This window comes from Columba livia, chromosome 1 (assembly GCF_036013475.1).
Source record: "Columba livia isolate bColLiv1 breed racing homer chromosome 1, bColLiv1.pat.W.v2, whole genome shotgun sequence".
NCBI classification, from domain to species: Eukaryota; Metazoa; Chordata; class Aves; order Columbiformes; family Columbidae; genus Columba; species Columba livia.
The window spans coordinates 12,114,421-12,133,540 of NC_088602.1; the positions used below are offsets into that span (position 1 = coordinate 12,114,421).

A 19,120-nucleotide genomic window follows, 5' to 3' on the forward strand; every position below is an offset into this window, starting at 1 on the left:
TTCTTCCTTGGCTGAAGCAATCAACAGCTGTGATTACTTCAAGTGAAGAAAATTAAGCTGATAAGTACTGACAGATACAGGAAACAAAACTTCTTTCGTGAATTAGTGAAAAAAAAAGTCTGTTTTTGTTGTTATTCAGTGATTGTGCTCAGCAACTAGAGGTTTTGAAGCTGGGCAGTCACTGGTGCCTGCAGTGGTGAGCACTTGGAGTAAATGTCTTGGCTTCATTCCCTGCATGAAAAGCAGCAGTACCCTGGAGACATTCTTGCAGCAACAACAGGGCCTTTTGCCACTGACTCCAGTGTGAGGGCACTGATATAAGGGACCTTCAGTCCTCAGCCTGCTGCAAAATGCAGTACAGGTGCAGGAGGCTCGGCATACAGAACAAGGTTATTGCCCCTTCAAGCCTTTTGTCAACAAAACTGGGCTGGTTGTGTAGAGGAGTAGCTGGCAAGGACCCAGATGAGAACATCACATCATATCACTCAGATTACCACAACAAGGGAGTCTGAGAAGAAGCTGTTCTTCCAAATGATACCACTGGAGCCTACTGTCCTCATAAAAGCAGATGTATAGGTACAGACCTATACAGGGCATACCCCACCTCATACTCTGTCTTTAAGTATACATGTAAGCAGGCACTCAGGAAAAAAAGAAGGGAACAGAGCAACCCTATGTGATACTGCTCTTCTGCATTCTCTCAACTTGTGATTCCTTCCAGCTCAGAGGATTTCCTGAATCAAACATGTTATGTCTGTTTAGCAACCTTCAACTGATGTCTCTTTCAGGTATTTCCCCAGACTTCCCTTGAATACTGATAATTTTTTTTTGCATCTGCTAAGGATCTGTTAAGGATTTCCACGTTTACTACCTATTGCAGCAACCAGCCCAGCTTGTTTGCTTTGAATTTGACTAGCTCTGCTCAATAGCTCTAGTTTTTTCTCGGTTCCAACCCCCAGTACCAGCATGCCACTATGGTGTCATTTTGGAGCAGCGAGCTGGACAGGCACTGTCATTCTTTTCAGGGTGTACCTAATAGGATCATAGAATAGTTTTGGTTGGAACAGACCTTTAAGGTCATCATGTCCAACTGTTACCCTAACACTGTCAAGTCCACCACTAAACCATGTCCCTGGGAACCTCATTTGTGCATCTTTTAAACACCTCCAGGGATGGTGACTCCACCACTTCCCTGGGCCGCCTGTTCCAGTGCCTGACAAACCTTTCCATGAAGAAGAGGTGGTATTATCTAACAGAGAAGAGCAAGGCTCATTAATCTAGAGTGTTCTTCCTAATCTGTGTCTTGGTAGAGTCTCTGCAACTGTCTGTCTCAGTTTCTCTGTTTCCCACCTGTTAAATCATGAGACTTTTAAATTTTTTTATTTTTTGCTTTTGTTTTGAAACATACTGATAAAGAGCAGTCTACAATATAAGTGATAACCTGTGTGTTCTGGTTCTAGGGTGAAATTCTTGAACATAACCTAGAAAGAGACAAGCAGGCTAACACCAGAAGAGCAGCAGGGCTGGTGAGTAGGGCGGTCTCTTGGGACTATGGGAGACATAGGCTCAAGTCCTTTCTCAAAGAAAAGCTTTTCTACCATGAAACTGTCGTAAGCACTAGGCAATAGGGAATTCTCAGAAGAGCCTCTCTTGTCTCTTCTGCTTCCCCTTTTCTCTCTGAAAACACCCAGTAGCAGGAAAGTTCCTGCACTATCAGAAAGTATCAGGAGCCCAGAAAAGTATTTATCACCCCTTAAACATATTCTCTGATTAGTGATGAGATTTTTACTCTGAAAGAACCAGCCACTTACTTTTTCTTTCTGCTCTGATTGATGATGCAGTGTGTTGTCTCTGTTGTGGTTGGTGCACTAGGTAGCAAGACAGTCACAACTGCCCCTACTTGCACCAGAGAAAGCCACAGGTGAGTAAAATTACACACCTAGGAGTTACAAATTTCAAACAGCATTAGAAATATTTTTTGCACCTGCAGTCTATTATGAAAGTCATGGTAGCAAACTCTCAACAAGTACCAGTGCTTCCATATTTAACCACAGCGAGAAGAAGCCTGACCACACAGAAAAAACAGAGGCTTTGTTCACTGGGTTATATCCATATCTGGCTGCCAAGCAAGCCAAAATCATGATCTCAAAAACATATTAATCAAGAGTGCAACTGAGGTGCCTCTTTTCAGCAAGACTATGTTGACATCTGAGAGCTGTGGCTTACAAGCCTAAAATTCAGCCCCTGCACATGTAGCTTCCAGCACCAACTCGTAGTTGCAGATGTACGCCCAAGAACGCAAGTCTGTCCCAGTCCAGCAGTCTGCAGGTCACTAAGCTACAATCTTAAGCTCCTTTTTGCATGCTAAGCTTCTATTCCTGTGAATCCTGCATTCTTTGCATTGCAGCACAGCCTGAAAAAGGGCTGTACAGAGCATCCTCCACTAAACTATCCCACTGTAGGGTGTTTGTATTTTTTCATCTTAAAACAAAAAGTTCCTCTTCTCATCTTCTGTGTAACAGCACAGTGTTTTCATCCAGAAAGTGGATGACTAAGGTTTAAACCCTATTTAGTCTGGATTCCAGACTTCTATGTGAAAACACAGACATCTGACTTTCAGTGTGCTTGGACTTCTGAGCAGAAAGCTCTCCTGAAGCCTTTGGGGAGCTGTACAACAAAGGGATAACTGCCACAGTAAATACTCCCCTTCTGTTCTGCCTGCAGTACTACCAGTGGTGGTAGAGAATTTTCGTTTTACATATCATAGGATCAATATTTTCACTAAATATTTTAAACAGTTTCATAGAACATATGTTTTCTTAAAAGAAATAACCTGAATATTCCATAGATCAAAGACCAGTCTTGGTTCATTGTCTATGTTATACGTTTTTCTGGAGTCTCTAAAGTACTGTGGTTGTAATGAAAATATATTGCCAGTCCCTTTCTATTACATCAATGTCTGCAGTATATCCCACTAACATCTGAAATAATGAAACATAACCACAAAGGAGTGTATCACCACTTTTAAACTGTCATATTCAAAGAAAACAAAAACCCCTCTGTCATTTTTTTTAAGCATTATGTTAAACCTTCTGTTTAATAACACATTGTTAAACATTATACTAGATTAACATGTCTCGATAAATCAAAGATTACCCTAGGTCTTGGCTTGTAGTGTCACGGGGAATTCAAATGTCAGTGTGTGAAAGACTTAATTCTCTGCTCCACCTGCTGCTGTTATCTACATTTGGTGGCTTCATTCCTGCTGACACGGATGGAGTTTCATCTGATTTAGGGTAGTAGGTTTTATTTTTCTGATGGACTATGAGGAAAAAAAGAGTCGACACAGGTAATTTTAAACAGATTTAAAAGTTATATATTTAAACAAAGAATCAAAAACTGCAAGAACTTACATACTGTAAAAAATTACCACTCTAGCCAAAATGAGAGACAAAAAATAGTAGTGAAGAAATAAGAAACATCAGCCTTTCTCCAGGAGGAGCTAACATCTCCCTGCATGCCATTTGAGCCAAATACACTCAGCCACTCTGGAAAAAGAAATAAAAACCTACGTAGTCCTTAGTTCTGCCAGCCTACTTCGTTCCAGTTCTTCAGTCCCTCCAGAGTCACGTTTTTCCTTCCACATTAAAGAGCAAACCTTAGTAAGAACTCTCACAATCAAGCCTGAAATGAGCTGCAAGAACTGTAGGAACTGAAGCCCAGTAGAAAATACGATAGGTCGGAAAAGGTAGGTGTCACTGGCAGCTTCAAGAACCAGCAATAAAGTGGCCAGGGCTTCCATTTAAAAGCCACCACCTGGGAGTTTAGCAGAAGTCCTGGCTCTGATGGCATAGCCTTCTGTCTTATTATGCAATCCTTTCGTAAGATATGCTAAAAACTAACTGAAATTTTGGGAAGATTATCAGGTGAAGAAACAGCAAGTATCCCTGTGTACATGGGTATACATATAATGAAGTAGCTTCAGGAGTGGGACCAGCTACACAGTTTCATTACAGTAATAATCTGTTTTGTCAAAATACTGAACTCTCATCTGGAAAACCACTCATAACTAGCTTAGGTTTGCACTCAGTCTGGTGCTTAGAACAATCTGTGCTTAAATGTTTTGGCTGAGCAAATTGGTCCTTAGTTTCAGTTTCAGGGTTGTTCTAATACAATCAGGAGTGGAGACATAGACACGTGAAGTCACTTTTATAACAATTTGCTGTTAGTTGAGTATGCTCCTGGTTTGTCTGGTCTGACCTTGAGGCTCACTCTAATGACAATTCAGTAGGCCTGGAAATTATATTAGGCCTGGCTTTCAAAAGATGATGTTGCACAAGAAATCCAGGGAAATACTTCATCAGAGTTTCATGGTTTCTATTACTAATTATTAGTTATAGACACAGGGAGATTAAAGGGGAACAGCCTTCTTGACTGAAGGACTGATTGCTTTCTTCAAGATGTTATATATGCCTCTTTCATCCCCATCTTGGTCTAGACTCAAACAGTAGATCCACTAAGCCACTTCTTGTAGTGAATCATGACTAACATGCCTTGGGATTAACTCATTGCTATTTCTCTTTGTCTGAAAGTAAGATCTGCTCTTTTAAAAGTTGTAGGAACTAAGAAATGGGTTTAGGCTTTGTGGGTTTTTTGTTTGTTTGTTTGTTTTTGGTTTTTGTTTTTTTGGTGGTTTTTTTTTGTTTTTTTCAGCCAAATATAATTCAAGTGATTAATTTATTTTTCATTGTTGCTCTTGCTATATGGATTAAATGCTTTCAGTATTTCATATTCTTATCAATAAGAGGTATTTATTTTCTTTAAAATAGTCTTCTTTAAGACTACAGCAACTCTGCCATTATCTTCAGAAGTCATTAAAGAGGCCTAAAAGGCAGATAATTTGCACCAATATAATGTAGTAGAATGTACTATAATGTAATATAATGTAGTGTAATGTAAGACAATAACACTGAGATTAAAATTATAAAAATAACATTTTGTTTCTACAAATTGCTGATAGTCAGAAACACAAATTACAAGCCGCCACCAGCACCTTCCATACCAAGCCTAAGATCAGAATCAAGTTTGCCTTTACTAGAGAGAGGTGATGTCACAGCTGAGGAACAATTTTGTGTGCAGGCAGTACAACCACTTGCAGGAATCTGGAATTATGATCAAGACTGTAAAACTTTTTTGTTTTCTTTTTTTGTTTTTTTACCTGTAATAACTTACAAGAAAGAACCAAAAGATTAGACTCACCTTGTGTATTTTGTGAGCACTTTAAAAACTAGAGCAAAAAAGCAGTTTGTATGCTTAGTGTTTGTATAAAAGTAACTAACAGAATGGATAACACTATACATCCCTAAAGTGGTATCTGGTGTCTATGACTATGAGTCTGTCTAGAAACTGAGCACAGCTTTGTACATCAGCTACAACAAGAAAGCTATTGGAAGCCTTTTAGAACTCTCTTTTTTTAAGTTAATTATGAGAACAGGGGCTCTGGCAGAGGAATAAAAAAGGGGTCTGAAGAGTGAGCTAGCACTAAAAAATGCCTAGTTTTTAGTTCAACTCCTTCTTGAGGATGTCCATCACTGTGAACTCTGCAGAGGAATGATTTATATAATGATAGGACTCTTATTTACTTCATTAAAGTAAAAATCTTGCTCCTCTTCCCGTAGTACATAAAAATAACTACAGGTAGTGATATCGTAGAGTTCTTATCATTCTCAACCAGTATAAAAGGCTATTTATTTATAAACATAGTACTGATAATTAGAGGGGTTTTTAAGCCTTAAGCCCAAACAAAGAACTTTCCCACTTACATTTGAACTGAAGACATAATGAAGTAAGAAATCTGCAAGAGTGACTCTGAGTTTTCCCTTAAGGTTAGGATATGGAAATGGAAGAATAAAACAATTATCCTGAGTCATCAGTCATTGGTATTTTAAAAAATCTGCCAATAGATTCATGCACTTTCTGCCTTTCCTGTCCCTACTCCTTACCTGGGTTTTTCCACAGTGACACAAGTTTGACAGTAGGAGAGGAAGAGACAGAGAAAAACACAACAGTCTGTGTTCAAATACTCTTCCTGTCTTGAAACCAGGTGTCTGAATGCTAAAGAAGAAAACAGTGATGGATGCACAAGAGTACATGAGGACAAACATGACTGTGGCTGGGGGGAGAAACAGAGCTAAGAGGGTGACACCTTTTTGCAATGTGTCAGGATTTCTTATTCAAATGTGTAACGATCAAAACACCATCTGATAAAAAATCAAACTTCTTGATTTATATAATGATCCATTTCAGCCAGTTTGAAACCAAGAAGCAAAACCTTTAGAAAAAGTAGTTGATGATTGCAATTGTTTGGTTTTTGTAGAGATATTAGAACTCAATTGTCTTTGCAGAAGGCAGATGCTCAGTCCTTAAAAGTCTCGACCTTACCAAACAGTTTGTTCTGTGATTAAATTCCTACAATATCAAGTCACAGGATTGCAAGAAGGTGTGAAAGTTCATTTTTTTCTGTTAACTGAGGTAAAAGAAACAATATGCAAGAATGCCTCATGAAATATTGATCCAGTTCCATTGCACCCAAAGTGAATATCAGAACTTATTTTCTTTTCTATGCACCCAGCTATCAATGTTTAAAACAGTGCAGATGTGTACCTTTTCAATGTCTTGGTTAGATATTTGGCTTTTAGTAGCTACTGCTTTTAATTAAGGAGCCTTTCCATTCCAGTGAGCACGTGTTTCTTCTAAATGAATATAATCTTCTGTCTGATAAAACCAAAATCCAGGAACAAAGTCCATTGAGTAAATTATGGAAATAATGATAATCATTCCAACTAGATGAGCATTAGTGGTTTCTATTTTGTCACGGTTAGCAAAAAATTACCTCTTTGATTTCCTTGTTAATGTAATTATAACCACTCCAACCACTGTGTCTTAGGTGTATCAAGGAAGATTTACTTTCTCCAAGCACTTACAAGACTTCTAAGATCTTCAATTTCTCAAAATGTTGATTATGCATTTTTTATGAATTAGAACAGTTTCTCTCTATTTTTGTAGATTATTCATAATATGTGAATATATAATGTTACAATTTCATCTTGCACTCAGCCAAATCTAAAGAAAATAAACATCGGACCTTATTTTGCAGTGCACAGTGTGAACACTTGACCCTGTAAACAGCCGTAAAAATGACAAATCACTTGAGGCCTTTATAGATATTGCACCATTTTTCTTCTATGTTGTAAAGTGGTATATTAAGTTTTTGACAAGTTCATTGCTAACTCTCCTTATTCATTGCAGCTGGAATTTTCAAGAAGTCCTAAATTACACACACAATTTTGAAATTCTCTTGCCAAATGTACTTTACAATAAATTTCCAAATATGATTGAAAGACCTGAATGCCCACTTGATTTTAACTGCACAATTACATTTTATGTATAAACCGATGCTGGGGCGCCTTAGAGATTAGATTATTCTTAACACACACTCTGGACTAAACTCTATCTTTCTCCAAAAGGCATTTTAAACCAGTAAAAAGTATATTTTCTTTCTCCTGACTTATCTATCTTCTAATGTCAGACACAGTGATGAAAAAACATAAGATAAATTCTTGTTGTCATGATGTAAATATGTTCTGATAAAGGTGCCCCTGCTTCATTGCTAGTCTTGTCCTTTATCTTATTTATCATATGGCTGCAAAATGCCTTCAAACTCATCTCATCCTTCCTATGCTCAAAACAAGGATCAGGTGTATCTAGGCCAGTACTGACAAAAATTTATTTAACTTTTTCTTAAACCTCCAATTGCAGACCCAAAGCAAGATGTTCCAGCACTTAATTCTCCTTGCCTTTAAAATGTTTTTCTCAATGTCTAATCTAAAACTGCCTGGTGAATGAAGCTTTTTTGTGCCCACCACAGTGATAAGAATGGATAATATCCTTTCAGCTTCACTTATCTGACGTTATCCCCTTAATCCTCTCTCTAGTTTGCTCAATCTTTTCTCAGAGTTAGTAAACTATTAGATATTTGCTTTGCTCTAGATTAGATCTATTTAGGGTTTACTTCTTTCTTGAAGTGTGGAGCCTCAAACCAGAGACATTTCTCCAACACCTTAACAATCTTGAGTAAGACAGAAAAATTAATTTATGTATTTTCAAAGAGTTCTGGTTATGTATCTGAAAATCATGTTCGCCTTTTTTAGAACAGCGTGACATTACTGAATTTTACTCAGTTTAGCACATATAAAGCTAGCAGGAAATGTTTCCTTGTGCAGGTCCAACAACATACTTAGATCCCCTCAACCTTAAAGCAGCGAGGGACTGTGAGGTGGGAGGACACAAAAAACTGCCATACTATTGTTTTTGCACCCTGCTTCTAAGACAAATAGCATGGAATTGCCTCACAGCAAACTGTAGCTATGATAACACTTGGCCTTTGAAGTATAAAGAGAGTGTGAGACAGGCTGCTAAATGTAGAGCAAGGAACCCTGTAAAATAAGTTGCACACCACTCCTGAGATGTGCTATATCTCTCTATCTACAGATGGAAAACTGTGCTTTCTATGAAGTTCAGTTGCTGCTGCACAAATTCAGATGAGCGTGGTCTTCCCCTGGGAGAAAGGGAGTTCCCCATTCTTTCATTCAGGTTAAGCAAGCTACAGATATAGAGCAGGCGGAGCAAACAGTTACATCCTACAGAGTTGCTGGTTTTCTGGCTCCCAGATGAAGATATAATTATCCACAGCATTATTTCTGTGATTAAAATTAAGTGGAGAAATACTTTTCTATATGACGACTATAAAGCTCAGAATTTGTAGGACTGAGCATCTAATTGCTCTTTTAAAAAATAATTAGGTTCTAAACACAGTTTTAAAAGCTACTTGGGTTGTTTGCACTTCTATTCATACTGTGAAGGACTAAAAGCAAAAAAGTGAGTATGTAAACCAGAAATGTGTGTTATGCTACCTAAATGTCAAGAATCTAAAGTTAGTACCTCTATTTTCTGTCTCCTGGGGAGTTCCTAGAGAATGATTTCATATTTTTCTTAAAAAGCAAGGAAAGCACTACTTACGATGGTAAGAATCTCATTTTTCGGGAATATAGTTTACTATCTCAATATTTTATTAAAGTATCCTTAGATACAATGTTCAGAAATTTCAAACTTTTGAAAACGACACTGTTGAAAGAGAGACAATAGTGGCAACTACATCACTAGAAGTTCTTTAAACATCATCAGCAAAAAATAACCTAAAGGCTCCTCCCACTAATTTGAATTCTTTATCTTGCATTCATGCATTTTTCCTTGGTATAATTAAATATGTGTTTCTGCAGTGGATGGTGAAGGCAATATTCACTTTCTTAGTCAATCCAGTGGGAAAATAACTGCAGTATGGGTAGGCCATTCATGCAGAAAATATCTATATAACAGACTATTGTGTAGCAATTTAGACATAAACCAACACATCCTTCTAATCCCTACAGACCTAGTACTTGCATATCTTTTCGTTTGATGCCTGTTGAGCCTGTTATATTTCAGGGATAGATTAGAATGGCATAATGGCCTGTCTACCTGTCACAATTTAAACTTGTTTCTTTTTCACATCATTCAATCCAGCTGTGGAGTTAACTACACTGAAGCAACTCAACATGTGCTTGCTGATGGTTGTTTATTAAAGAAGTAGAAAGGAGGGTACAATCAAGTCACCAACAGATTTGAAATATCATGTTGCTGCAGATATTTCAGTGATATTCTACCTATTGGTCCTGTATACCTGCTGCGTGCTGACATAATCAAAATTTAGCATTGCAGATAGCCAAAATAATATATTTACTTCTTCACAACTATGCTTGGTTTCAGAATTATGCCTATATATTTTTCTTTTTCCCCAGGTAATGCATTTGTGGTGAGCCTGGCTTTGGCTGATCTGGTGGTGGCCTTGTATCCATATCCACTGGTGCTCTTAGCTATTTTCCACAATGGATGGACATTGGGTGAAATGCACTGTAAAGCGAGTGGCTTTGTGATGGGACTCAGTGTAATAGGCTCTATTTTCAACATCACTGCAATTGCAATAAACCGATATTGCTATATATGTCACAGTTTTGCCTATGAGAAAGTGTACAGCTGTTGGAACACAATGTTGTATGTCTCCTTAATCTGGGTATTAACAGTAATTGCAATTGTGCCAAATTTTTTTGTTGGCTCTTTAAAGTATGATCCACGAGTCTATTCCTGTACATTTGTCCAGACTGCAAGCTCCTACTATACGATAGCTGTTGTGGTAATTCACTTCATCGTCCCTATCACCATTGTGAGCTTCTGCTACCTTCGAATTTGGGTTTTAGTGCTTCAAGTCAGAAGACGAGTCAAGTCAGAAACAAAGCCAAGACTGAAGCCAAGTGACTTCAGAAACTTTCTTACTATGTTTGTGGTTTTTGTGATTTTTGCCTTTTGCTGGGCACCTCTAAACTTCATTGGACTGGCTGTAGCCATTGATCCTATGGAAATGGCACCAAAAGTTCCTGAATGGTTATTCATCATAAGCTACTTCATGGCTTATTTCAACAGCTGCCTTAATGCAATAATATATGGACTTCTTAACCAGAATTTTCGTAATGAATACAAACGGATTTTAATGTCACTGTGGACGCCAAGGCTTTTCTTCCAGGACACATCCAAAGGAGGGACCGATGGTCAGAAGAGCAAGCCTTCTCCTGCTTTAAACAACAATGACCAAATGAAAACTGATACCTTGTAGATGTGTGATGATCAGTGCAAGAGTCTGTCCTGGAGAACTCCAAGAGTACAGTTGTGATGTTCTGGTCATTCTTGCTTACTTTGGGGGGCTTTCCACTTGGATGAAACTTTGTGACTGGAATACCGTCTCCTTGATAAAGCTGGTGGCTTTCAATTCATGATTTATACAAAGTAGCAATTGAAATCGCATTTCAGAAGTAAAGCAGCAGGTGAGTGCAAACTGTTTTAGTTCTGAGAGCTGAACTCTGCTCCTGGACATATAAATGAGGCATCTTTTTTTACTTCAGTAGTAGTTTTGTGTTCTTCTTACAAAGTCAGGACTCATTTCTTAAAAGATGTAGTGATGGTACTTGTCTATGGGCACAGCAACTCATCAAGGCTGCAGGGTGAGATTTTCCTCCTTCCTGTATCTGAACAAAGAGAGTGAAGCAGATAGTGTTTTCCACACATAAGCCAAACCACATTTCTGTGCATTTACTGGTGGCAGTAGAGGTATCTTTAAATCAAACTGGTAAATTGGAGAGAAGAATGTTTGTATAAAAGCAAATATTAACATATGAGCCTTTCCTCACAGGTTTTTAATACTTAAATACATTGAGATAAGGAATACAGGGTATTTACTCTGTTCATATTCTGCAGTTGATTTTATGGTAGATACCATAACATAAATGGTTTACTTCTTACACATTTACTTTATGCAATATTCTTCCTTTAAAGAGGACTGAATTTTAATTGCACTCCATTTATTCACCTAAACATTTACATCCAGTGTCATTTCATGCACTTTAGCACACCTTATACCTTTACAGCAGACTGGAAATCATGGCATATAACCTGTGACAACTGGACAGCAGTCAGGATATCCTGCATCATCTCAAATGACACTAGACCAAAGAAGAAACCCTTTTGATGGTAATGGTATCTGAGACACTTGCCTCACTTACCTACATCCGATTTTGGACAAAATCCACTGTTGATGTCTAACCTTAATTGACCTGCAAGGTTCCCTGTAGTGGAGTTATGTTTCCTTCCATCTGTTATAAACACACATCCAAGGATGAGATTAATTGCTTTATGAAGATGCTGATCTCCTCTCATTTACTTTAGAATGAGCTTTCATTACTAGTTCAAACCTCTCACTTTGGATAGCTAGATAGGAATTAATCTTGCCTAATTTGGGATGTCTCCAGTGTAGGTGTTTGCACATAGTTTATTTTCTAAATTCCCACTGTAGTCCATGGAGTAACAGGAAATTATTAATTTTATCTTGAAATGGGCATCCTTATCAGTCAGCGGAAGTGACAGACAGAACTCACTGACTGTATCTTCATTAACTGTAACAGAGATTGGGCCGCTCATGTAGACACATTTCAGGCAAAGGCAGGTGATCTCAATCCCATAACTAGTGTATCTGCAGATCATATTTGCACAGTTCATAAAATAAAAGGATGTTTTACCATTTTCTTTTCAAACTCAGCCCAAACCCAAACTGGATTTATTCTGTTTCAGGTAACACATTGTAGCAGTGACTGTACAGATCAGATTACGATCCGGGTTATGCCCCACAGCTTCATAGTTATTTGCACAACGTGGTTTGCATTATCTCTAAATCAGATTAGGGATCTATGTGCAAACACACAGTCAGCGAAGTTATTTTATCGTTAGACCTGAAACGCACATTATTCTTAGTAGCACTGTTCAGGTATTGAAGCAGGAAAAGAGGAATTCAGGTTGCTGCTACATTCCAGTTTGGGTTTCCTGATCTGGCTATTATGAAGAGTGTTTTTGTACTAATGCTAATTTGTACAGCCAAATACTGCTTCTGAAGCCATAAAGACATATTAAACATCACCGTTTTGTTGCTATATTTACAGATAACCATCAAAGAACCAGTATTTTAAAAGTTTAATTTGCTTGCCAAAAGTCTATGTAAACTACAACAAAGTAACAAATGTGATGATTCTTGTAGCTTCTTGTATGTTCCTCTAATAATTTCTGATAATCGCTGAAGTTTGTTACCCTGGGACTCAGAGAGAGTAGTCTGATGAAAGCTGAAAACTTTGTGAATGGGGGTAAGAAAGAGATGGGACAAATTTAGCCTGGTGGTAGACAGTAAAAACATTGTAGCTAAACGTAGCAACTACTATTAATGTAGTCTCTACTTGGAACATAATTTTGTAAGTCTGATACAGTTTTGATATGTATTATCTTTCCTCCTGACTTCCATACCAAGGGATAACACAGAGCTAATATTTGCATATCTAAATGTGAAACTTCCCTCAGAATAAATAAGGCATTTCAAGAGTCTGGGAAACTTTTGGAAAAGGACATCAAGTTTGCTTCACTTTGCTTCATTGATAATCCTGCTTTTTCTGACTTCTATGAGTAGTCAAAACTGTGACTTGAAAGCCAAAATTTATTACCTGACTTGCAGATGAACTAGTATTAGAAGTAAATTGATCGACTTTGATTTATCACTTGCTGACATGGGTCAGAAAAGACTACAGAATTTGGATCAAATTCCCATTAGTGTTTTAGTTCCAGAAAACAACATCTAAACATTGTTACCACTTGCTTGGGCATAGAAGTGAGCAGCTATCATTCTGCATACTCATGGGAAGAAGATCTGAAATTTTTATGAAGCCATTTTACAAATTATCTCTGCACATTAAAAATTAAAGATCACTTCAAAGAATACTTATGCTAGTACCTCCTCAACTATACTAAATGAAGCTCACATAAGTAATAGCATAGAAACATAGAATCATACAATTGTTTGGGTTGAAAGGGACCTTAAAGATCATCTAGTTCCAACCCCTCTGCCATGGGCAGGGACATCTTTCTCTAGACCAGGTTGCTCAAAGTCTCATCCAACCTGGCCTTGAACACTTCCAGGGATGGGGCATCCACAGTTTCTCTAGCCAGCCTTACCACCCTCACAGTAAATAATTTCTTCCTCATATCTAGTCTAAATCTACAGTCTTTCAGTTCAAAAGTGTTAACACTCGTCCTATCACTACATTCCCTGATAAAGAATCCCTCCTCATCTTCCTTAGATCCCCTTTAGGTACTGAAAGGCTTCAATAAAGTCTCCCTGGAGCCTTTTCTTCTCTAGGTTAAACAATCCTAACTATCTCAGCCTGTCATAGGAAAGATGCTTCAGTGCCCTCATAATCTTCATGGATGGACCCTCTCCAACAGGTCCATGTCCTTCTTATCTTGTGGATCCCAGAGCCAAACACAGTATTTGAACATAGTCATGCATTTTCAAAGAAAGAAGTGTTCCAAAAGTTGATCCTTCCTCAAAAAATAAGGAAAATTTTTGGAACAGTGCTAAATCATTCACTGTGGATTATATCACCACAACATTTGTTCAATGGAATGCTGTTCTGTATGGTGTCTGCAAAGCCAGTGGAGCTATTTAGTGTGCCAGGTACTGTTACTTCTTGAGTCCTGAAATTACTTCTTGAGTCCCGATGTACAGTCTCTGCCTGTCAAAGTAAGTTTTGTACCACATATTATTATAAAGCATTTCATTTGAGTTGACCTGGAAATCAATCAAATTCATAAAATTCATGTTAATTTGTATGACTAAACACAGCTCTTGCCTGGTGAAACCTCTTTATGTTGCATTTTTTTTACATATAGTAATGTATCCGTCTACTTACATCAAAAGCCTTAAATTAATTTTCTCCCTCTCTTATTGCAACTCAAAATCCATTTTCCTTGAATTTACATTTGAAGAAAAAAAAAAATTAAGTGCAATTTAAAATGTAACTAACCATCAATATAAGTGATACGATTATAACATGATTTGAAAGTATACTCAGGAAGAACATACCAGCTCTGCATCTTTTATGAAATTATTAATACTATTTCCATTATATAAATATATTTATACCAGTGTATCAGATATAGACACTTTAAGAAAAAGGAGAAAGAAAGTCAGGTAGACCCTATGTTCTGCACAAGGTAACTAGTGAAGGCAAAACTAGGGCCTCAGGGACAAAGTCTGTTTCCAGAACATTTGTAGTATTTTCAAGTATTTAATGTTATCTTGACTAAAAAAAAAATGTGTTTTATGTTTATTAAAATAAATAAATTTATTCTAGAATTGTTCTTACAATAGAACTGAGTAGGAAAAATGCTTACCCTTATGTAGAAAAGTGAAGACCACTTCTAAATTCTTTCAGTAAAATGAAGGTGTGGTAAAGTCTAAATGAGACTGAAGCGACGCATTAGCCTTATCCTGTCTTTCCACACAAGTGAAAATTTCACTCTCAAGGAAGAATTAGAGCTAAGGGTTCAATCCTATTACTGTTGACTTCAGTGAGATCAGGTTTTGATACCAAATTATTGACAAAATAGAATAATCCTGTCTAGCTCATTCTCAGGGGCAGAAATACATTTCTGTCTCCCCACTTCTTCCTTTAAGAACACATTTAGATAAAAATGATTATTTTTATTTCCCAATTGTATTTTTAAAGAACAGCACAAGTCTGGGAATTTCACAATGAGCAAATATCTATGGAAGATTGTATATATTTCTTAATGTGTATATAACACAGTTTTGGTCATCTGAACGATTTCTTGCATTTAAAGACATTTACAGATTCAATAGAAAATGTGGAAGGTAATTTCTTTTCAGTCGTACATTGACACATTGCTATTTTAACTGAATCTTGCATACATGGTCTGTAATAAGAAATCAATATTTTGCCTCAAGTTATAATGAGCATGCAAAGAGACCGCTATGGATGTCAGCTGTAGAACACATAGTTGATTCTTGTTCATCCTCTTGTTAGTAAAACCTCAAGCTGTAGTAACAAAAATATTACTAAAACCATGTTTTAAATCTATATTTTTATATATATTTTGTGGTATAAATTTACTCTGGGGTAAGAACCACATTAAATTATTTGTCAAAAAATGGATACTCTGAATTTAATGACTGGAGTTAGAGGTTGAAACCACAAAGAATATGACCCACTATGTTGCCCACTGTACCTAGGATTGTCACATTCATCAATTGTAGAAATTCTTATGTTCAGCCCTGAAGTCTTTAGTCCTTGGGGACAGCTGGGAAGGTCCTATGGAATATCGTTCATGTCCACTCACAGAACAAGTTAATCTCGTGTCATTGTGCATGGAAAACTCCAAATAGTTCAATGACTGTAGAAAGAAGCCTTGAAATTGCCGTATAAAGAATCATTCTTTGGGAGAATAAAGAAGAACTGGCTACAGTAACAGCATTTTAAAAATCATATTTTATGTCTGAAATGCATACCAAATAATTTTACTCTTCTGTAAACTTACTGAGGTTCCTTTCTGCCTACAGTCATGTGATAAAATCAACTAAATGCATGCCAACAGAAATAATAGGCAGTGACAAGTGAGGTCTGTTGATGTCAGCTGTTTGTTTTAATTGCAAGCTAATGAACAGTGGGGTTTTGTCCTTAGAAAAACAAAAAACAAAACAAAACAAAACAACAACAACAAAACACAAACAAACAAACAAACCCCCAACAATTTTTTAAAAGCCTGTGAAAGCAAGCCATGTGACCATAATTTTAAATTTCTTCACAAAGAAACCTTGTGGCAGATCACGTGTTTGCATGTGTTTAGTGTAAATGTAACCATTTCATCCTGGACAAAAACACACAAAAAACCCCAAAACAAACCCCTACCAAACTAACAAGCTTTGCAAAATTAACAACAACAAAAAGAAATCTTGTTCCAAGGCAAAAGATACACTACTGCAGAAATGTGCATTTTGCAATTCCAAACTTTCAGCAGTCCCCATAAGATGTTCCTCTCCTGGCATCTCGTTGGCTGCCACACTCCTTACCCTTCCTTTGAACACCAATGCAGTTACAGAGACCTTCCTTGTTGCCCTTCTCCTTGCCGCCTCCTGGACCATGTACCATGTGAAGGAGATTATTGCACGGGTTCCAGTCTTTGTGCTCTAGAGTCTGAAGAAACCTTTCCCTTTCCATTCCATTTGCAGCAGCCTGACCTTGCCACTGGAGAAGTGGATGCTATTTAGTGTGACTTCCTATAGTGAGAAAGGTCAGCTGGCACAGGATATTCTTGATGATCCTAAGTCAATGCATAGCTCAGCAGAAGAGAGAATGTATTGACAAGTCATCTAATATCCCTTGACAATGACACTTTGATCGAATGTTGGAGCCTGTTGAGAAGTAAATCTTTCTGTGAAGGAATCAATCAATCAAAAAGAAAGATCAGGCTTTAGGGTTTTTTTTCCTTTTATGTTTCAATACCAATCTAGGGACTTCTAAAATACAATATACTTTTGACATTGAAAGTGTTATTATCATATCCTGCACTTTTCATTATTCTCAAGCAGGACTTGGCCAGAAGTCCATTTCATTAGCCTGATTCAAGCAGTTGTATGCCCTTTCATGTTAAAGAATCCTTGTCAAAAGTTGCTCTTAGCCAGAGTAACTGCTGCATACCTTTTTTCTACTTTCTTTATAATTTACTTTGTTTAAAAAGGACCCAGAAATATTTATGAAAGTATATGCAATATATATGTAATCTTAAAAATACAAGATAGATTTTCCTTTTTGTAATGTATTCACCAGTCCCACATGCCTGAGTTTCTATATGATAATTCATAAAGCCAAGAACTAGTGATCCCAATGCTTTTCAAATAGTAAACCCTAATTCAGTCTTTAATCAACTGCAGCTTTTTTGTCATTCTTTAATTGCTATATCATTGGAAATCAATGCAAACTTTGTGTTCATAGGGTTAGATTCCTGCAAGGGTTAATTAGTCTTAGTCCAACACTTTACACAATTGCACAGCAGGAAATAGGAATTTGAAAGAACATGACATCATTAAACATAGTGAATCAAAAGATTTTTTTTCCCTTTGCTCTGAAGTAGGATGAATCTTAAATTAGGTGTCACTGCAATATCATGAAAGCCTGTTCTGCTGCTAAATTTCAAGCAGACATTTAGTATTTTAAATTATTTTATATAATTAGCAGATACGAACTATGAAAAAGCTACTGCAACAATTTATCTGCATACTCTTGGGCCATTGGTTACAATGCCTGACTTTCACCTGGAAATACAAAAAGTTAACACCAATGGCTCTATTAGTTCTCTCTGTATATAATAAATTGATATGTCATTCAAGCCATCCATATTAAAACACATTCTGCATATGTTGTTTGTTTTGTTTTGTTTTGCTTTTGGTTTGTTTTTTTTTTTTTCACAGATTTGTTTCTGTGGAGAAAAATAAAAATTAAAACCAAAACAAAACACCTCCCCCCAAACAAACAAACAAACAAACAAACCCACCACACAAGAAGACAGTGACTCATACATAGAGACCATCTTTCAAACGCATTACATGCAAGGAACTGGACAGCCTCAAGTACCATTTCTTTGGGGAAAAACAATAGAGACCTTGGAGTTTTATACTCCATCTAATTCTCTAGCTGTTTTCCAAAGAGGCACATTTGCTTGTTGAGCAACTTCTGCGATCATCTGACCTTTTCTAATGTAAGAAAAAAAAAATTGCATGGATTGAACTGAAACCTATGAATCAAAAATGGTCTTATTTGAAAGAATTTGGTGTGCTACTGATGCATTTTGTTCTGTGTCTACCCCGCTCCACTCCAGAGGACCACAGCTTTGTTAGAACAAGGCTTTTATCCCATGCTCTTTTTAACCTGACTGATTCTCCCTTGTGCTCATTTTCTTAGAATGAGGAAGAGATTTTACAGTAAATTTGAATGTGACTATCTGAGGTAAATATAATTAAAAATAATATCTGAAACAGTGATATCTTCTTCATAGCTTGTTAATTTAAAACATTTGAAGTTATAGGAATCACCAAAGAGCATGAATGCAAACCATGATCCATTCTGCCTGTCTTTAGCCCAGTATGCAGCAAACAGGAGACAGAGATTTATTGTTGTTGTTGTTCTTATTAAATAATACATTTATGTTACTCATATTCCTGCCCAGAAGGCTCTCTCTAATGATAAGAGTAATAAAATGTCTCATAGTTTTGATTCATGACATATGAATAAAAATCATAAAAGGTGTCTCTACAGCCATATAATTCAATCTATGGTATGGGGACCTCCTAGATGTCACACATCATGCACATGTGATTACTTGCATACATTGACTTCTCTCCAGAGCAGTAGGAATCTGTGTTAGCATAGCAAGTCCTATGTGGATCACTGAAAATGAAACCCAGGTAAGCAGATTTTCTGACTGTGCTTTTTTTCATTGATCTTTACAGGTTTGCTGACACTACAAATCATACTGCCTTAGGGAGCAGAGATCCAAGTAAAAGGTCAAATTATACTGGCTG

General features: G+C 37.0%; 1 protein-coding gene across 2 annotated transcripts in view; it reads left to right on the top strand.

Moving 5' to 3' along the window:
- MTNR1B (melatonin receptor 1B) overlaps positions 1-18,580 on the top strand; it is a 38,245-nt gene extending 19,665 nt beyond the window's left edge. The window contains exons 2-3 of one of the 2 annotated variants that reach the window (XM_065037289.1): positions 9,897-9,945; positions 10,179-10,366. In XM_065037289.1, the coding sequence (XP_064893361.1) occupies positions 9,897-9,945; positions 10,179-10,224 (95 nt within the window). In that variant the 3' untranslated portion in view covers positions 10,225-10,366. Of the gene's footprint in view, positions 1-9,896 lie in introns of both variants that reach the window. The other variant, XM_005512954.3, reaches the window with a different exon arrangement.
- The last annotated feature ends 540 nt before the right edge of the window (positions 18,581-19,120 follow it).